At 40.0% G+C, this 22,470-nt stretch overlaps 1 protein-coding gene across 5 annotated transcripts in view; it reads right to left on the reverse strand.

The window, feature by feature from the left end:
• KLHL3 (kelch like family member 3) overlaps positions 1-22,470 on the reverse strand; it is a 110,049-nt gene that overhangs the window by 82,116 nt on the left and 5,463 nt on the right. For 4 of the 5 annotated variants that reach the window (XM_060296248.1, XM_060296249.1, XM_030869540.2 and 1 more), the window contains exon 2: positions 15,712-15,831. In XM_060296248.1, the coding sequence (XP_060152231.1) occupies positions 15,712-15,831 (120 nt within the window). Of the gene's footprint in view, positions 1-15,665; positions 15,832-22,470 lie in introns of all 5 variants that reach the window. The other variant, XM_060296247.1, reaches the window with a different exon arrangement.

Genomic DNA, 22,470 nt, shown 5'->3' on the forward strand with positions numbered 1-22,470 from the left:
TAACTGAATGAATGCCAAGGAGCATGAGCATGCCACTGAGGTGTGCCACCAGCTAGAACAGGTATTAACTCTTCCCCAAGGAGTCCATTGCCTGTGAAACACTGGTAAGAGACCAGCCAGATCTGGAGGACTCAAGTATGTTTCTTCCCACCCAGGTTTAACACTAACATCAAAAAGACTCCGCCGGGGCTTCCCTGGTGGCGCAGTGGTTGAGAGTCTGCCTGCGGATGCAGGGGACATGGGTTCGTGCCCTGGTCCGGGAGGATCCCATGTGCCATGGAGCGGCTAGGCCCGTGAGCCATGGCAGCTGAGCCTGCGCGTCCGGAGTCTGTGCTCTGCGACAGAAGAGGCCACAACAGTGAGATGCCCGCTTACCGCAAAAAAAAAAAAAAAAAAAAGACTCCGCCGGTACACACAGTGCTCCCTAAAGATCCTGGGCAAACTCCAATTACTGCAATTATTAAGAAAACTGTAACTACATTTTTACTTGTTTGTCACCCCCATACACTATGAACTTTAAAAAGGACTTGTTTACTGTTATATCCTAGACACCCGGTTGCATGCATAGCACACAGTAGGTCCCAAACTTTCACTAAATAAATAAAGGAATGAAATTTTAAATAGGATCAATCCACACTCAGAAACAGAATGAATATTTGACTACTTTGAAGACCGAAAGGGTACGACAAGCCCTATCAATCCAAGAATTTTTCCTCTACCAGCCTTTCAAGTTCTTATCCTGGCTATTATCAATACAATAGTCAACATTTTATGAGTTACATGTGCCAGGCACTGTTCTAAGCACCTTTTTTAATACATATTATTTCATTTAACCCTCTCTACAACCCTATGAAGTATGACTACTGTTATGCCCCATATTACTAAAAAAGGAAACTGAGGCCCAGAGAAGTAACTTTCCCAGGGTCATACAGAAAGGGAGCAGTGGATTCAGGATTTGAATATAAGCAGCTGAACCCAAGAACCCATGCTCTTAACTTCTATAGTATCGTGGTCACCACTAGTCCTTGCTTTAGATTGAAGCACTAGAAGTGGGAGGGAAGACAGGGAGGATAAACACATTTCAACTGTGATCCACTGGTAGTGGTTACTTAGCACACTATAGTGGATTGAGAAGTCTGAGGTCATGACTGGGTTCCACGAGACAGTGATGAGATAAATATAATGAGTATGTCATGGTTAATAGATGGAAGAGAAGCTACATATTTGCTCTCCCTGGTATAGCATATTAAACCATTGCCAACTATTCAGACATTAGTCCAGGTTCACTTTTCAGAGAAATAGAGTCATACAGCCTGGGAAGGCTAGAACCACAAATGCCCTTAGAGATCACCCTATGTATGAAGCTCAGAGAGGTGGCCCAAAGCCACAGAAGCCTTAGTCTTGAATCTAGTTCTGACTCCAGGTACAGTACCATAATGCCTCATGATTGGTTGACACTTAGAATGGGAAAAAACAGTAGCTAGGTTATCTCCAATGGGGAAAGGTGACCAGGAAAGGTTCAGCATATAGAATAAGGTACCAGTGAGGAAGCTTCTGGGAAGGGTGAGACCCCTGAGCACCAAAAGGCAAAACCTGGGGGTGGGACCTCATGCTGCAGTGAACAGCACACCTTACACACGAACTTTATCAGAATAAATCAGCTCAACTGGGAACAGAACTGGCTCTGCCCCAACAGGCTACAAGAACATGGACAAATTGACCCCATCAGTTTTCTCATCTTTCTTAGCTGCCTTGGGACATATACCGTGGGGACCAAATGAGATTGCAGATGCCACTTGAGAATAGGCTTGTTTAAATATGATTAAAATATATTGTAAAAATGTATTCCCAACAGTATAGACTCCGCTTGGACATTTTCATTTCTATTAAAGATTCTGGGGAGAAAACAGAGTTATCACTGCTATTTAAAAGTACAAGTAATTTTTTTTGGTAACCAGTATTTTAATAAGGAAAGTGTTGACACAGATGGGTCAGAAATGCTGAGCAAATTTTCAATGCCAGGTGATGGGCAAGCAAATGTCAAAGTAGGATATCTTACACAAACCCAGAAGAGCTGATAATTCTTGAACAAATGGGAAAGAGACCAGAAGGAATGAGGAGTAAAGATGGAGAATCCAGTCAAGCAAATAAATGAGAGCAGCTCTGATAGGTGGGAAGTGTATCTCAAGGCCACAGAAACTCTAACCTGGGAGAGTGACCAAGAAAAACTTGCCACAAAGTCAGGGTAGGCTTTCCCAGCTGGTGGGAAAGCCTGTCTACACACTGGAGACATCTCAGTCTCCACTATGCAGGGAAAAGGGAAGAGGCAGCTCTACAAGCACTGCATGGCTCACAAGCACTCCTAATTCCAATTACCAGAGATCCTGTGAGATCCTTTTTTCTGAAGTATCAGACACTACTCCAAAGGACAGTCTTGAGGAGAGAAAAGTAGGGCTATACACACTGTGATTTGTAGGAAATAGAGTAGAGCTGTTAGGAAGGAGCTCAGGCCCTGGAATCAAACTGACCAGGGTTCATGTCCCCTGAGTATCATAGAACTGACATGTGTTGTAAACAAGATAATGAATAGCACTAATAGTAAACATTCAGTAAATATTTATTTCTTTTCTTCCTTTTTTCCACAAAATACTTCAATCAAGATTAGAGTAAGTTTTGGACATGGTAAATTTGAGCTGCCTTTTGGACATCTAAGTGGGGCTGTCAAGTAGGCAAGTGGATACCAGGGTCTGGAGTTCAGAGGTGGGAAATAGTTAAGAAGTTGGGGAAAAGGGGAAGAACCAACAAAAGAGATGAGAAAACAGCCAGTGGGATAGGAGGAAAACCAAAAGGGTGTGATGTCCAAGAAGCCAAGTAAAGACAGGGCTACAAAAAGGAAGGAATGATCAATTGTACCAAATACTGCTGATAAGTAAGATAACATTAGGGTGGCTAGCCAGGGCAATTAGGCAAGGAAATGAAATAAAGGGCATCCAAATTGGAAAGAAAGAAATAAAACTATCTCTATTCACAAATGACATGATCTTGTACATATAAAATCCCAAGGAATCCACTAAAAAACTACTAAAATAAATAAATGAGTATAAGGAGGTTGTAGAATACAAGATCAATATACAAAAAATCAACTGTGTTTCTGTACACTTGCGGTGAACAATCCAAAAATGATATTTTTAAAATCCCATTTACAATAGCATCAAAAAGAATAAAGTACTTTAGGAATAAATTTAACAAAAAAATTCAAAACCTACACCCTAAAACTATAAAACACAGTTGAAGTAAATTAAAGACTTAAATAAGTGCAAAGACCTCCAGTGTTCATGAATTGGAAGATTAATACTGTTAAGATGGCAATTCTCCCCCAAAATGTTCTACAGATTCAATACAATTTCTATCAAACTCCCAGCTGGCTTCTTTGCAGAAAGTGACAAGCTGAGCCTAAAATTCAAATGTAAATGCAAGGGACCTAGAATGGCCAAAACAATCTTGAAAAAGAACAGAGTTGAAGAACTCAGGTTTCCCAATTTCAAAACACTACAAAGCTAAAGACAGTGTAGTAATAGCACAAGGATAGATACATAGATCAACAGAATAGAATGGAGAGTTTAAAATAAACCCTCACATTCACAGTTAATTGATTTCTGAAAAGGATGCTAAGACCATTCAACCGGGAGAGAATAATCTTTTCAACAAATGCTGCTAGGATAACTGGATATCCACATGCAAAAGAATGAAGTTGGACCCCTACCTCACACCATACACAAAAATTAACTCAAAATGGATCAAAGACCTAAATGTAAGAGCTAAAACTATAAAACTCTTAGAAGAGACATTGGGGTAAATCTTCATGACTTTGGATTAGGCAGTGGTTTGTTAGATAGGACACCAAAAGCACAAACAAAAAAAAAAGATACATTAGACATCAAAGTTTACAACTTTTGTGCTTCAGGACATCAGGAAAATGAGAAGAAAACCTACATAATGAAAGAAGAACTTTGTAAATCATATGTCTGATAAGAAGCTTGTATCTAGAATACATAAAAACTTTACAACTCAATAATAAGTAGACATATAACCCAATTTAAAATAGGCAAAGTATCTTAATAGACATTCTCCAAATAAGATACAGAAATGGCCAACGATCACATGAAAAGGTGCTCAACATCATTAGTCATCAGAGAAACGTAAATCAAAACCACAATGAGATAACTCCTCACACATACTAGGATGGTTATAATCAAAAACACAGAAAATAACAAGTGTTGATGAGGATATGGAGAAATTGGGAGCTTCATACACTGCTGATAGAAATGTAAAGTGGTACAGCTGCTGTGGAAAACAATCTGACGGTTCCTCAAAAGGTTAAACACAGAGTTGTTATTTGACCCAGGAATCCCACTCCCAAGAGAAATAAAACATACATCCACACAAAAACTTGTACCTGAATGTTCACAGCAGCATTATTCATAATAGCCAAATGGCCTCAAATCTGTATATCCATACAATGAAATATTATTCAGCAATAAAAAGGAATGAAATACTGAGACATGCTACAGCATGAATGAACCTTGAAAACATTATGCTAAGTAAAAACTGTTAGTCACAAAAGACACATTATATGATTCCAAAATAGGCAAATCATAAAGACAGAAAGATTAGAGGTTGTCTAGTACTGGGAGGTGAGTGAATAGGGATAACAGGGGGATTACTGCTAAAGTATACAGGGTGATGAAAATATTCTAAAATTGATTGATGGTTGCCCAATTCTGTGAATATAATAAAAGCCATTAAATTGTACACTTTAAATGGGTGAATTGTATGGTATATGAATTATATCTTGATGAAGCTGTTACCAAAAAAAGAAAAACAGCATATACATCTGCAAAAAATGAAAATTCTAAATCGAAAAGATATATGCACCCCAATGTTCATAGCAGCAGTATTCACAATAGCCAAGACATGGAAGCAACCCAAGTGTCCAGATGATTGGCTTAAGAAGATGTGATACACACACACACACACACACACACACACACACACACACACACAATGGAATACTGCCCAGCAATAAAAAAGAATGAAAAATCTCCATTTGCAGCAACATGGATGGACCTAGAGAACACTATGCTTAGTGAAATAAGTCAGACAGAGAAAGACAAATACTATATCACTTACATATGAAATCTAAAAAATAATACAAATGAATGTATATACAAAACAGAAACAGACTCACAGACACAGAAAACAAATTTATGGTTACCAAAGGGGAGGGGGGAGGGGCAAATCAGGAGTATGGTATTAAAAGATATAAACTACTATACATAAAAGAGATAAGCAACAAAGATTTACTGTACAGCACAGGAAATTATACTCAATATCCTGTAGTAACCTATAATGGAATATAATCTGAAAAAAAAATGAATCAGTATGCTGTACACTTGAAGCTAACACAATATTGTAAATCAACTATGCTTCAATTTTAAAAAGTTATACTAAAAGCAAGAAGGAATAAAAATTTTAAAGGCTAAAAAAAAATGATACACTTCAAAAGAAAAGAAAAACAAAAAGCAGTGTGCTAAAATGGCTTGTTACTAGTAATAAAGCCATACTGGAAAACAATCTAAAAAAAAAGATGAAGCAGAGAACTTTTTGCAATGGAGAAATGAGAGATTCAAACTGTAAAGATAAGATAGAAGATTGTCGCTCCTTTTCAGGCCTGATGAGGGGGTGCTATTCCAACAAGGACCACGTGCCCACTTGCTGGTTGGCTGGTAAGTCAGGAGACAAAGAGCCATTAGGGCTCTGCTGCCCAGAAGCAGCTGTTGGTCTGACCAGAGCAGAGCGAGGAAGTGCAAAAGTAGGAGGAAAGCTGGTTGGTTACCATGTCAGCAGCCCATTTTCTACAATGCAAGTATAAAGAACAGGAAACACGTGAATTGTGTGATTCATAAATTGCAAAGAACATGTGTGCTTGAACTAAAATAGCTTAAAATTGAGGGAGGGGAATGTGAAAATAATGCAAGAAATAACCCTAGGTCCCTGGAATATCAGGTAACATTTCATTAGCCTGACCCCTGAATGGCAAGGTGCTTCACCCCGGCCTTCATCAAAACAAAGTATGCCTCTCTCCAGTTCCCATTAAACTCACCCAAATCAATAAAGTGTCTATTCAGGCGCCCTTTCTCTCCCTGCCTCCCCCATTCCACGCTAGTTTTTTAAGTTAGCCATTTAAATACCTTGGAATTTGATATAGTCTTTGAACACCACTAGAATGCAAGCAAGATTGAGGGCAAGACTTTGTCTCACCTACTGCCATATGCCTGAAGCAAAAAATTGCCATCAGGGGACTTCCCTGGTGGTCCAGTGGTAAAGAATCCGCCTTGCTATGCAGGGGACACAGGGTCGATCCCCAGTCGGGGAACTAGGATCCCACATGCCACAGGGCAACTAGGCCTGCATGTCAGAACTACTGAGCTCGCGCGCCTCAACTAGAGCCAACGTTCCACAAACTACAGAGCCCAGGCCTCCTGGAGCCTGCGTGCCACAACTAGAGAAGAGAAAACCTGCACACCACAACTAGAGGGAAGCCCACGCACCACAACCGCAACAAAAGATCCCGCGTGCCGCAACTAAGATCCGACGCAGCCAAAAATAAATTAAATAAATAAATAAAGACATCTTTTTAAAAAAATCACCATCATAATAACAGCTGACACAGAATGTTCACTATGTTGCAAGGACTCATAAAATATCTAAGGAATAGCTATTATTATTATTATGCACCATGCTGTTTAAATTAGCAATTCTACTTCCAGGAATTAATTCTATAGAAATAATTGTAAATATGCACAAGTACTTAACAACAGTAATATATGTGCTATCACTGTTCTAAGCACTTAACTTATTAATCCTCTTAACAAGCCAGCAAGACTGGAACTATTATTAGCCCCATTTTATGGTTGACAAAAGTGAGGTTGGGGATATTAAGGAACTTGCCCAGGTTCACAGCTAGTCAGCACTGGAGCCAAGATTTGAAACCAGGCTGCCTGGCTCCAGAGTCTATGCTTGTGACCACTGTGCTATCCTGCTCCACACATAACCACTGCAGGTATTATTTATTTGAGGGATTGGAAAACCTAGACACCCAACAACAGGGAAGTGTTTTAAAAAAAACAAAAATAGAATATCATTCATCCACTTAAAATGAAGTTGTAGGACAGTAACACAAAAAATTTGTTCAACATAATGTTAAGAATAAAAATCTGGTTGAACACATACACTACTATATATGAGACAGATAAACAAGGACCTACTGTATAGCACAGGGCACTCTACCTAATATTCTGTGATAACCTATATGAGAAAAGAATCTAAAAAGAATGAATATATGTATATGTATAACTGAATCACTTCGCTGTACACGTGAAACTAACACAACATTGTAAATCAACTGTACTCCAATAAAATTAAAATATTTTTTAAATAAATAAAATAAAAATCACCCATAGGAAAAAAAATCTGGTTGAGACATATATATTAAAGAAAAAAAAGATCTCCTAAGGGTTAACAATGGTTAGCACTGTGACTTTTTGCTCACCTGTATTTTCTAAATGTTCTATAATATATTCTTTTTACAAAAAATTTACAAAATTTACAAATTTTTAAAGAAAAATTTAAAGGTTTTAATTTAAAAACGAAAGGGAAATCCATGCCTAAACCTGAACTAAAATTTTCCCAACCAAAACATAAACAGATTGTGGTCCATTTGAAAAAATCAAAATCAATTTGAAAAAATCAAAAGGAAGAACAAGACTGTGATGGTTAATATTATATGTCAACTTAACCAGGCTAAGTGATGCCCAGATAGCTGATAAAATATTATTTGTGGGTGTGTCTGCAAAGGTTTCTCTAGAGGAGATTAGCCTTTGAACTGGTAGACTGAGAAAAGATCTCTTTCACCAGTGTAGGTGGGCATCATCCAATCCACAGAGGGCTTGAATAGAACAAAAAGGTGGAGGAAGGGTGAATTCTCTCTTTCTCTTCTTGAGCTATACTGGCCATCTTCTCCTGCCCTCAGACATCGAAGCTCTTGGTTCTTGGGCCTTTGGACCGCAAGACATACTCCACTGGCTCTTGTTTCTCAGGCCTTCAGATTTGGACTGAATTATACCACTGGCTCTCCTGGTTCTCCAACTTGTAGACAGTGGATTGTGGCAATTCTCATCCTCCACTATCATGTGAGTTAAACTCCTATAATAAATCTCCTCTTACATATCTGTGTCTATATATCTGGTTTTCCAGAGAAACAGAAGCAATAATATATATAAATAATATAATAATAATAGATATATAAATAGATATATTATTGGTTCTGTTTCTCTGAAAAACCCTGACTCATACAAAGATGATTCACTTAAATTTCAGCAAAGGACAAGTGTTTTCCAAAATAAGTTTCACAGAACACTCGGTCTATCCATAACAACAACAACCAAAGAGGATTCAAAACCATGTGGGAAACCCTCAGTTAGACAAGTTTATTGTATGACTTCTCAGAGATTTTAATATGCGTATATATATTATGAATCTCAGGGGGTGGGTATAGCAGTTTTATATAACATTTTTCAAACTCATTTTGTTACAGATCTCTTTTTTCCCCACAGAGCATCTTGAGGAAATGTTCCTCAGAAGAGCCTTGGCAAACGCTGACTTATACAAAAGAGAAGCAGCAGGACTGTTGGAGGAGGTTAAACCCAAGTTGATGCTTTTGAGGAAAGATGCAAAAATGTGGTAACTTGCAAAAGAAGGAACAGACATAACAGGATTTTTTTTAGGTATTTAAGAAAAAGAAAAAATGCTAATAATATAAAGTGAGGGTTCGGGGAATTCTGTGTGCATGTCTATTTCCTGAGCTCTACCTTTAAGCAGTTACTACAGTTGGCTAAAGCAGGCAGTCTTTTCCCCCCAGTTTTATTGAGCTATAATTGACATATAACATTGTGTAAGTTTAAAGCGTATAATGTGATGATTTGACATATATTGTGAAATAATTACCACAGTAAGGTAATACATCTATCATCTCACATAGTTACCATTTATTTTTTGTGGTGAGAACATTTAAGATCTACTCTCTTAGCAACTTTCAAGTATGCAATACAGTACTGCTAACTATAGTCACCACATCGTACATTAGATCCCCAGAACTTATTCCTCTTAAAACTGGAGGTTTGTACCCTCTGACCAACATCTCCCATTTCCCACAACCCCCAGTCCCTGACAACCACTAACCTATTCTCTTTCTGTGAGTTCGGCTTTTTTAGATTTCACATATAAATGAGATCATACAGTCTTTGTCTTTCTCTGTCTGACTTACTTCACTGAATACAATGCCCTCGAGGTTCATCCATGCTGTTGCAAATGACAGGATTTCCTCTTTTTATGGCTGAATAATATTCCAGTGTGTATATATACCACATCTTCTTTATCCATTCATCCACTGACCAACAGTTAGGTTGTGTTCATGTCTTGGCTACTGTGAATAATGCTGCAATGAACATGGGAGTGCAAATATCTCTTCGAGATGGTGATTTCATTTCCTTCAGATATATGCCCAGACGTGTGACTGCTACATTGTATAGCAGATCAATTTTTTTTAATTCGTTTATTTAATTTTTGGCTGCATTGTATCTTCACTGCTGCATGCGGATTTTCTCTAGTTGCTGAGAGCGGGGGCTACTCTTTGTTGTGGTGTGCAGGCTTCTCACTGCGGTGGCTTCTCTTGTTGCAGAGCATGGGCTCTAGGCGCACGGGCTTCAGTAGTTGTGGCGCACAGGCTTCAGTAGTTGTGGCGCACAGGCTCTAGAGCGCAGGCTCAGTAGTTGTGGTACACGGGCTCAGTTGCTCCGCGGCATGTGGGATCTTCCCAGACCAGGGCTCGAACCCATGTCCCCTGCAGTAGCAGGCAGATTCTTAACCACTGCGCCACCAGGGAAGCCCACAGATCAATTTTTAATTTTTTGAGGAATCTCCATATTGTTTTCCATAGTGGCTGTACCAATTTACATTCCTACCAATAGCACACAAGTGTTCCCTTTTCTCCACAGCCTCACAAGCACTTGTTATCTCTTGTGTGTTTGTTTTGTTTTGTTTTGTTTTGTTTTGTTTTGTTTTGCGGTACGTGGGCCTCTCCTGTTGCGGAGCACAGGCTCCAGACACGCAGGCTCAGCGGCCATGGCTCATGGGCCTAGCCGCTCTGCGGCATGTGGGATCTTCCTGGACCGGGGCACGAACCCACGTCCCCTGCATCGGCAGGCAGACTCTCAACCACTGCGCCACGAGGGAAGTCCTCTTGTGTGTTTTTTATTTGTCTGTTTTTGTTTGTTTGTTTGATAATAGCCATTCTAACAGGTGTGTGATACCTTATTGTGATTTTGATTTGAATTTCCCTGATGATTAGTGATGTTGATCCCCATTCCATGCACCTGTTGGCCATTTGGGTATCTTCTTTGCAAAAATGTTTATTGAGGTCCTTTGCCCATTTTTAATCATTTTTTTCTACTGAGTTCTAAGCATTCCTTTTATGTTTTGGATATTAACCCTTCATAAGATTTATGGTTTGCCAGTATTTTCTCCCTTTCATAGGTTGCCTTTTCATTTTGTTGATGATTTCCTTTGCTGTGAAGGAGCTTTTCAGTTTGATGAAGTCCCACTTGTTTATTTTTTTCCCCTGTTTTCTTCCAGGAGTTTTATGGTTTCAGGTCTTAACATTTAGGTCTTTAATCCATTTTGAGTTAATTTTTGTGAGTGGTGTAAGATAGGAGTCCAATGTCATTCTTTCACATGTGGATGTCCAGTTATCCTAACACCATTGGATGAAAGACTATCCTTTCCCCATTAAGTATTCTTGGCTCCTCTGTCAAATAGTAGTTGACCATATACATGTGGGTTTATTTCTGGACTCTCAATTCTGTTCCACTGGTCTACATGTCTATACCATACTGTTCTGATTACCATAGTTTTGTCATATACAGTTGACCCTTGAACAACATGGAGGTTAGGGGAGCAAACTCCTCCTTCCCCACGCAGTCGAAAATCCACATATAACTTTTCCATATCCACAATTCCACATCCAGGATTCAACCAACCACAGATAGTGTAGTACAATAGCAGTTAATGAAAAAAATCCAGGTAAGTGGACCCTTGCAGTTCAAACCCATGTTGTTCAAGGGCCAATTGTAGTTTGAAATCAGAGAGTGTGATGTCTCCAAACTTTGCTCTTCTTTTACAAGATTGCTTTGGCTGTTTAGGTTCTTTTGTGGTTCCATACAAATTTTAGGATTGTTTCTTCTATTTCTGTGAAAACTGCCGTTGGAATTTTGATAGGGATTGCACTGAATCTACAGATGGCTTTGGGGAGTATGGACATTTTAACAATATTAATTCTCTCAATCCATGAGTATGGGATATCTTTCCATTTATCTGTGTCTCTTCTTCAATTTCTTTCATCAATGTCTTATGGTTTTCAGTGTACAGATCTTTCACCTTCTTGGTTAAATTTATTCCTAATATTTTATTGCTTTGACACTATTGTAAATGAGATTGCTTTATTTCTTTTTCAGATAGTTTGTTACTGTATAGAAATGAAACTGACTTTTGTATGTTGATTTTGTATCCTGCAACTTTACCAAATTTGTTTTTAAGTTCTAACAGCTTTTTGGTGGAGTGTTTTAGGGTTTTTTATATATAGGATCATGTTATCTGCAAACAGAGATGATTTTACTTCTTCTTTTCTAATTTGGATGGCTTTTATTTCTTTTTCTTGCCTAACTGCTCTGGCGAGAACTTCCAGTACTATGTTCAAAAAGAAGTGAAAGTGGGCACCCTTGTCTTTTTCCTGACCTCAGAGAAAAAAGCTTTCAAACTTTCACCATTATGATGTTAGCTGTGGGTTTGTCATACAGGGCTTTTAACATGTTGAGGTATGATCCTTCTATACCCAATTTGTTGGGAGTCTTTTATTATGAAAGGATGTTGAATTTTGTCAAACAGCTTTTCTGCATCTATTGAAAGGATCTTATGATTTTTATCCTTCATTCTATGAATGTGGTGTATCATATTTATTGATTTCATTATCTTGAACCACCCTTGCATCCCAGAGATAAATCTCACTTGATCACGGTATATGATCCTTTTATCAGATCATACTTTACCAGATCATACATATACTGTTTGCTAGAATTTTGTTGAGAATTTTTGCATCAATATTTATCAGGGATATTGGCCTACAGTTTTCTTTTCTTATAGTGTCCTTAGCTGGCTTTGGTATCAGGGTAATGCTGGTAATGAGTTTGGGATTATTCCCTCCTCCTCAAGTTTTGGGAAGAGTATGAGAAGGACTAGTGTTAATTATTCTTTGAAAGTTTGGTAGAATTCACCAGTGAAACCATCTGGTCATGCTTTTCTTTGTTGAGAGATTTTTGATTACCAATCCAATCTCCTTAATCATTACTGGTTTGATCAGATTTTCTACTTCTTGATCCAGTCTTCATAGTTTATATGTTTCAAGGAATTTATCCATTTCTTCTAGGTTATCCAATTTGTTGGTATATAATTCTTCATAGTGGCCTCTTGTAATGATTTGTCTTTCTGTGATAACAGTTGTAACGTCTCCTTTTTCATTTATAATTGTGAGTCCTCTCTCTTTTTATCTTGGTTAGTTTAGCTAAAGATTTGTCAATTTTGTTTATCTTTTCAAAGAAACAGCTCTTAGTTTCATTGATTTTTTTCCTATTGTCTTTCTAGTCTCTATTCCATTTTATCTAATCTTTATTATTTCTTTCCTTCTGCTAAATTTGAGCTTAGATTGAACTTCTTTTTCTAATTCCTCGAGGTGTAAAGTTAGGTTGTTTATTTGGAGACCTGAAGTCTTAAATCAGACAAAGGACACAAGCCATACTCAAGGGAACTAAATGAGGAACTTCAACAGTGTCTAGGGAACACAACACAAATTCTTTAGTGACAAAAGAGAATTAGGATTGAACGTTAGCACTGCCCACTGCCTAAAACAACTATGGATGGAGCTTCTAGGAAATCTGGCAGGAAGCCTAATAAAAATTGATCAGTAAGGCTTCCCTGGTTGCACAGTGGTTAAGAATCTGCCTGCCAATGCAGGGGACATGGGTTCGAGCCCTGGTCCGGGAAGATCCCACATGCCGCACAGCAACTAAGCTCATGCACCACAACTACTGAGCCTGTGCTCTAGAGCCTGTGCTCCACAACAAGAGAAGCCACCGCAAGGAGAAGCCCATGCACCACAACGAAGAGCAACTTGCCGCATCTAGAGAAAGCCTGTGCACAGTAAAGAAGACCCAACGCAGCCAAAAATAAAATAAATTAATTAAAAATTTTTTGATCAGTAGGGCATAAGACAAGTCTAATTTAACTTGGTTTTTAATGCCAAAGACTAGGCCTTGCAGAAAGGAGAAATGAGTAAATGAATATAGAATTTTTGTTTACAAGTAGTTTAAGCCCCTACCCAAAACACACACCTTCAGCTATATGTGCTTTTGCTCATGCCATTTTCTCTGGCTGGAAGACTTCCCCCTAACCTTACCACTTTTCATTTCTCTAACTCTTACTTGTTCTTCAGAATTTAGCTCAAGCACCTTCCCCTTTAGGAAGTGTCCTCCAAAGTTCCGGTTTGACACGCTTGCTTTCACGACACCCTTAAAGAAACTAACAATTATTGCATACCTACCACCTGGCAGGCACCTGATGCAGTTTTCCTTCATAACACCTATTTGCACTGTAGAAAGACCATTTTTATTGACTTACTATCATTTTTTACCTTGTACCCTCACCCACGCATCCCAGAGCCTAGCCAGTATGTCTGGGCATCTTTGGTGGATAACTCAAAGCTCCTATGAAGTACAAGGTGCTAGAGATTAAAATGATTCAGAAGTTGCCCCTGCCCTCAGGGAGCGCATGAACTACAAAGAGGGTATAAACAGTTACAACTCACAATAGGATGAAATATGCGGTAAATAATGGCATGGGCACAACAGAAACATGAAAAGATGCTCAACATCACTAATTATTAGAGAACTGCAAATCAAAACTACAATGAGGCATCACCTCACACCAGTCAAAATGGCCATCATCAAAAAATCTACAAACAATAAATGCTGGGGAGGGTGTGGAGAAAAGGGAACCCTCTTGCACTGTTGGTGGGAATGTAAATTGGTGCAGCCACTATGGAGAACAGTATGAAATTTCCTTAAAAAAATAAAAATAGAGCTACCATATGATCCAGCAATCCCATTCCTGGGCATTTATCTGGAAAAGATGAAAACTCTAATTCAAAAAGATACACGCACCCCAATGTTCATTGCAGCACTATTTACAATAGCCAAGATATGGAAGCAACCTAAATGTCCATTGACAGATGAAGGGATAAAGAAGATATGGTATATATATACCATATATATATATGATACAGATATACACCATCATTTTTTACATATATATATAAATATATATATAACGGAATACTACTCAACCATAAAAAAGAATGAAATAATGCCATTTACAGCAACATAGATGGACCTAGAGATTATCATACTAAGTGAAGTAAGTCAGACAGAGAAAGATAAATATCACATGATATCACTTATATGTGGACTCTAAACTAATGATCCACATGAACTTATTTACAAAAGAGAAATAGACTCACAGACATAGAAAACAAACTTATGTTTACCAAAGGGCAAAGGGTGGGGGAGAGACAAATTAGGAGTTTGGGATTAACAGATACATACTACTATATATAAAATAGATAAACAAGATTTACTGTACAGCACATGGAACTATATTCAATATCTTGTAATAATCTATAATGGAAAAGAATCTGAAAAAGAATATATATATATAACTGAATCACTTTGCTGTACACCTGAAACTATCACAACATTGTAAATCAATAATTTATTGTATTTCAATAAAAAAGATAACTAATAATGCCATGGGCAAAGGAAGCTTCTGAGCTCTCTGATAAAGAAGAGATTGTATGCACAGCCTTCGTACAGAAAAACATGTTCAGTGCCCTGAACCTGTCTTGCAAAAAAGCTCAGCAAACATGCACATTGGTATTACAAATAGCCTGCACACCGCTCACTGTTTAGCTCAGTGAGGATGAGTGCTTCTGCATTTCATTTCTCTCTTTATAGAGTTAAACTGCATTTTAGAAGCTAGGTATTCTTCCATTCATGTGGTTGTCTTGACAAAGCCAAAAGTTCAGACCAAAGCATGAGAGAGGGAGGCCCAAATAAAATGCCTGGCATCCACAATCTTTAATCTGCAGTTGTGTGTAGGTGTTGCAATCATTCTATTACTGGCCTTCATGCAGCTGGTTCAGTTGGAAATCAAGTTTATGAACAGAACTGCTGTAACCAAAATGGATTTTTTTCCCCAGTGATTAAGCACTGAAACAATAGGTGTTAAATAAATACAAAGGAAAGAGAGAAATTTGAGGAAGCCATTCTGTCTCTATCAGAGTTTGAAAGGGAAAGCCAAGTGACAAGTGTGGGTGAGGAAGAGTCAGACTTCACTAGTTGGTGGTGTTCTGACCTCTGTTCTCAGTCCCTGATGATGCTCACCCAGCAAGTTCCTTCCAAAAGGGCACGAGCAAAATAGGAAAAGTACCTCCGCAGTTCATTCATAACCTTGAACGCCTTCCCCATGTGGGCAGGGTTGACAGTAATCGTCCTCTGGTTCTTTTCGTCATCCCCAGCCTGTATTGGGGGCTGGGAGCTCAGCTTGATGCTGTGAACAGGAAGGGAGTGGGAAGGGAAAGAGAGGATCACATGTTGGTAAACTCGTTCATCCAACTGCCACAAACCCATGCATTTGCCCACCCACCAGGGGCATCTCTGTCAGCCTGTTCTCTTCACCACAGACCCAGCAGGGAAGGAAATCACTGGGTCAGGAATTTCTTCAGGATCTTCCAGTGCAAAATGCACCCCTCAGAAAATGTACCCCTCAGATCCGAGCTCAGCTTCTTCCATCAAGCACAGGTGTAACTTTGTGGGAGGTCCTTATCCTCCATCTTTCCATCCCTAAAAGGGTAGGGGGTGAGGAGAGATTAAGCACTACACCACTCACTTCACAGGGATGTTGGTTCATTCAACGAACATTTAAAGGAGTTTACTATGTGCCAAGCACTGTATTTAAATTCAAGAGAAACACAACAATAAGGAAATCACAGACCTTGCTTTCACAAAGCTTAGAGTTCAGTGACAGAGAAAGCCAGGAAAACATTTCTCAGAAGCACAAAGGATAGGCAACTATCCCAGTGCTGGCAGGTTAAGGAAAAACTTACTAGAAGCTGAGGAAAAACAGAAGTCTTAAGGAAGAGCAGAAATTAGCCAGGTAAAAAGGACGATGGGAAACAGCAGAGGAAACAATATGAACAAAGACCCAGAGAAAAGGAGTCAAGTATGTTCAAAGCACTGGAAGTTCAGTAAAACGAAGAGTATCAAGAGAAAAGCCTAGAAGACTGATCAGTCTTTTAAGTGTCATAAACAAAGCTAAGGAGTTTGGATTTCATTCTAAAACAATGAGAAGCCATCAGAGTTTTAAGCAAAGAAGTGGAGCAGGAAGTAGGTGAACACATTTGTGCTTTAGAAAGATCACATTGGCTACAGCGTGGAGAACAGTGGCACAAGAGTGAAAGCTTTGGCGAAACCATAATCCCATAGAAAGACAAGGGATTGTAATTGTTATATAAAGACTAGCTATGTGGCCTAAATGAGCAGGTGGTGACTAGCAAGAGCCACCCATAATCTCAAAGCCCTCTATACCAAAGACAAAACACTCAAATTCCTATGGGATGCCAGCCAGATGCCCAATCACTCCTGAGCAACAAGTCTCAACTTGATGGTGGGGTGGGAAAGAAGAATCCAAAAAATGAGCAAGGAAAGGACCTTCTCCCCAAACTGGTAAAACTATTCAGCTCCAAGTCAAGTCCAGGACATTGGAGTTAGGTCTCTTTGGACCAGGTTAAGCTCTGCTTTGCTAGTAGAAAAACAGAACGTTCTCCACTTGTGTAGATTTGGGGACCCACAGTTCACTCCAACTCTAAGACACTGAGAGTAGCTTCCTTTGCCTTCCCCTAGTGGGCCTCCGTTGATGCTACCACCTAGTCTTGCAAACTGGCTCAAGACAGGCGTTGCTATGGTTAAGAAAAAGTTCCGGAGACCTGAGAGTCTCTCTCAATTTCACACTGGGATTGGTAACCACTGAAACATTCCAATATAACCAGCATGCCAGACCCACAGCTTGTCTGACCAGGACAGATGCCTCTTCTGGCTTCCTTCCCACTTTCACTTCAGCATGAAAATGTAAGCTACAGACCTCTGAACTTGGGAACTGCCTGCATTCAGGGTGCAAAGAAGTTAGTTGAGCACAGTATGATAAATATCAAGACAGATGATTAGAATCATGTGTTTAAAAAGGTGAAGAAAATCTCAAAACAGAGAATGTTATCAAGGAAGGGGAGAACCCAGTAAAGATAAAAAACTTCATATTAAAAATCCCACAAGTTGGGCTTCCCTGGTGGCGCAGTGGTTGAGAGTCCACCTGCCGATGCGGGGGACACGTGTTCATGCCCCGGTCCGGGAAGATCCCGCATGCCGCGGTGTGGCTGGGCCCGTGAGCCGTGGCCGCTGGGCCTGCGCGTCCAGAGCCTGTGCTCCGCAACGGGAGAGGCCACAACAGTGAGAGGCCCGCGTACCGCAAAAAAAAAAAAAAAACCCACAAGTATAATTTCTTTTGTAGTTAGTGTCCTTCCCTACTCCATGCCAGACAGATATAAATTTCTATTTTATACCAAAGGTTTAACATTTTTGCTTTTGATATTTAAGCCCTTATTTTATCTGATGTTGATTTTTATGTCACTATATTAAATAATGGATCTAATTTTTTCCTGTAAGTTCCATTTATTGAATACTTCTTTTTCCCACTCACCTGTTATGCCACCTTTAGTCATATATCACAGAATGTTGAACATAAAGTGTGCTAATGAATATTCCTGTCATCTTCCTGCTTTTAAAAAAGATGTTTGTAGTGTTTCCTCACTGTGTGTTAATTTTAGGATTTCTGCAGATGGCCTTTATCAAATTAAGAAAACTCCCTTGTGTTTTATTTTTTAATCATAAAGTTAAACTGAATTTTATCAAATGTTTTTGTGAATCTAATGAGATGATCATACGTATTTTTCCCTTTAATCTTTCAATGTCGTATATGACATATATTTTCTAATACTACACTATACTTGCATTCCTGGAGTAAATTTAGAAACTGTAAAACACTGCACAAATATTCACTACAAATGTTGTCTTCAAACTGTAGAGAGACTTAAAAGACAGGAAGAGAAAACATAATCTGGTACTGATCAGGAACAACTGAAGGTTTCTGACAGAGAACTAATAAGATTAGAGCTCATAAAAGCCCAGGGGACAGAAATTATTAGTTCTATTTTACATATATGGAAGAGATGTAGACCAAACAGAGCCATTTTGGAAGCACTGACAACAACCTCCACTGTGACTAGTAACTGGGAAGCTTGCTCTCCCTTGTTGTGTTGGACTTTGCACTTTCCAGACTTGCAGAATGGTCCAGTGAGTTAAGTTTTGCCTCCTCTATGAAGCCCTTTGAATACTTCAGTCCTAAGTGATCTCTGCCTTCCTTAAACCACGTAGTATTTCTGGCCTGTAACTCAGTTGGCACATAGGACACTGACCTGTGTTTGAGTGCCTTTTCATAGCACGTATTTAGCCACCCAGCCCCCTCATGCTAGATTTGACATTCCTGGTGAGCAAGGACTGTGTGTCCAAGGACTCTCATACGGCCTAGCCTTCCCAGCATAGGGCCATGCCCACAGCAGGTCTTCATTACATCGTTCTCATCAATGAACTCTGATCTGAAGACCTCTCACTGTCCCCACAGTGGTAGAGAGCACAGCAGAAAGGGATGGTCTGCCCCAACCACTGCCCCCAACCCAACAATTTAAAAAAATGAAAGTAGAGCTGGTCTTCAGAGTTAAACTACAAATCAATACACACAAACTATTAATTATAGAAGTTATACATAAAAATACATAAACTCTAAACATCAGGCCCTCTTCATGGCACGCAACCTCCCACAGCCTTTTCTCCCACCCTCCCCTCTCCTCTAAAGTCCAGAGCCATATATCCAGTGTCTGAATCAACTCCGCTACTTAGATATTCACAGTAACTTATACTCAACTTATGCTCCCCACCCTCCCTCAAGCCTACTCTTCTATCTATATTCTCGATCCCAGAGGTATAACCAACTACCCACTCACCTATCCGAGAAACTGGGATATCATCCTTGATATCTTCTTCCCTCCCTCTCTCTCTCTCACTTCTCATATAACCACAAGTCCCATCGGTCCTAGGTCCTTTACTATCTCTCCACCTCATTCCCTTCTCACGGTCACTGCTACCACGACTTCAGTCCAGGCCATCAAGATCTCTCACCTGGGCTACTACAGTAACTTCCTCACAGACTCCAGAATGATCTTTACAGAATGTCATTGTGCACATGGCACGTTCTATGTGAAACATCTCACTGGTTCCTCACTGCATCCAGAATAAGCCTCAGAGACCCATCCTGGCCCTGCATAATCTCATCGTTGTCCTGAAGACTTCTTGTTACTGAGGTACTAAAATACTCACAATTGCCTTAATAAACCAGGCTCTTTTGCCCTATCCCCACCCACTGTCCCCTATGTCTAGCTCATTCCCACCAGCGCTTCAGACTTCTTGCTGAAGGCCTTCTCTATCATCCTCCACTACCCTGGACTAACTTCCCCTCTTCTGTGTTCCCGCAGTACTCTGTACTTCCCTCTGTATTATACTGTAGTGACCTCTTACTTCTCTGTCTCCTCTTACTTCTTCTCTCCCCCACAGAATGTGTGCTGGTAAATGTGTAAGAGCTGGTTACAAAGAAGGGAGCCCTGGTTTGTAACATTTGCCAGTTTCCTTGGTGTAAATACCTCCACCATGGCAGATTTCAAGCCACCAATGGGATCTCACTGAACACATGGAGTTGGGAAGAGATGTGCATTATACCACCATATAGTACTTCCACTACACAAGTATAATAGACATAATCTAAAGGGCATAGATATTAGCAAAATAATTAGAAAGTGATGAGTCTGTACTATACTTGTTTTTAATATAATTTATTAGTAAGTTACATAATTTAATTTTTAATAAGGGCTGTATTTAATAACTGACTCACAAAATTCTTAAAAATTTAACAAGCAGCTCCAGCAAGTGGGTGAGTGCTGGCTCTTGCACACCACTGCCCACCCTAGATTTTGAGCTCCATGAGAACCAGGATCGTGCCTTATTTCCCTCTATAGTCTTAGCCTCTGGCACATGACATGTGCTCAATAAATGATTACTGAGTAACTGAATGGATGGATAAGTAAATGAGGTATAACGGTCAATTATTCCATCTTTCCTCACATCCCCTCATTAAAGTAATTATAGCTTTATCCCTCTCAACTTCCCCCACCCTCCTCCCCATAGGAGGTACTGGGGGGAGGGGAGGGGCATCCTTAGCCAGTCTAGTCCCCTGCATTGGTGATACAGTATCAGGAGGATGTGGAGGCGGGTGGAGAAGAGAAAGCCAGACTCAACTAGAGTAGAAGGAAGAAAGCAAGAAGGGTTGCCGCTTACTGTGTCAGTTCTCAGGCTCTTTCCATCACTAAGGAAAATCCAGGCAATAATGGAAAGGAAAGGACAGTAGAAGGCATGTCAGCAAAGCAGGAGACATAAAAACCGCTGAGCATCCAATTGTGCAGAAGTGTTTGGGGGATGTGCCAAACGAGGAGCTCCAGAGCGTCCAGGGTGTGAGAGAATGGGGAGGAGAGGAAATGGGAGTCTAAGAAACACTGCTGAGGGTTAAAGACTGCATCCCCACTACAAGTCTTCAAGAGATGCAAATAAAGTTCAGGCAGCGTGGGCCACACACACAGAGCCCAAGCACGTTATGGTCAGGCTATAGATGAGACACAATAAAGAGAGTCAAAGTCACCTAAAGAGGGCAGCACAACTCTGAGTCGGAGTTAAGACTATGCCGAATGCATTAAAATCCCTCAACAAAAATGTCTTTTAGAAAGGGAAATTGAAAAAAATCAGACTGAGAAAGCCCTTGGTCCAGCTCATCCAACACTATCCATGAAAGATACGATTTAATCATCAGACAATCATTTGGTTCAGCCTCAGGTCAGATCCCTGTTGTGGAACTTGAAACCTATAAACACTCAAATGCCCTAACTCAGTCCCCAGCTCGCAATGGAGCCTCTTGATCAAGTTGGCCTCCCCCATGGTTCTCCTTCAGGAAGCAAGAAAGTGGTAGCAGGCTCTCAGGAACGTTGTGCCAGTAATACTGTTCATCACAAATTAATAAAGTGACACTCTGACTGCTGTACCTCAGTCATGATGAGTTCATCAGCATGACTCCACTTCTCCAAGTCTGGGCAGCAAAGGAAACTGACAAGAGAGGATTTCAGAACCTACCAGGCTCTGGGCAAACTGCAGATCTAGCTTATTTCTCAATCCTAAAGTTCAAGGCCAAAATGACCAAATTTAGATGTCTGCATCTGGATGAATGAAGGACCTGGCACTTGAAGACACCCAGGCTGCAGGATTCAGGGTGTGATGGTGCAGTCCTGTCATCAAGAAACACCCCCTACACACAGGCTGCTATAGAGCTCCATATTCTCCTGCACTTTCACAGTGCCACCTCAATTCACAGCAGCAGCTGATTCCCTGCAACGGGACACATGGACACAGAGAAGATATGTATCAGTAAGCTACAGCTCCTGGGTAACAGTAACAGTTAACATTTACTGAAAGCTTACTTTACCTCTACTATCTCATTTTATCTTCAGAACAACCCTATGAGGTATTATCTCCCGAGGCACTGAGATAAAACTTGTCCAAAAGTCCCACATAACTACTAAGTAGAGAACTGACACTCAAACCCAGGTCTGACTCCAGGGTCTATGCTCTTAATAGCAATGTCCACTGACTTGGGATAATGTCCACAGCCCATCGGCCAATGGGAGCTCAATCCTTATGATCCACTCTCTGAGGTTCTTCATGGTATGGCCAAACCAGGCTAAATGAAAAAGACTGAATCTCCTAGGACCTGTGACATAGCACTGTTTCACTCCACTGATTGTGGGGAACTGCATTACGTACGGGAGCTGATATTATTAATTATACGGAACTTAGAATTTCCACACAAGCCCATCATGATGCATCAAAGCTGGCCAGCAGCTGCTGCCATTCTTATAATGTGCTCCTTCATAAACAAGCTCAAGAACAGGTATGTTACTAATCACATTCCTAGGAGTCCAATTCA

Source organism: Globicephala melas, chromosome 3 (genome assembly GCF_963455315.2).
Source record: "Globicephala melas chromosome 3, mGloMel1.2, whole genome shotgun sequence".
NCBI classification, from domain to species: Eukaryota; Metazoa; Chordata; class Mammalia; order Artiodactyla; family Delphinidae; genus Globicephala; species Globicephala melas.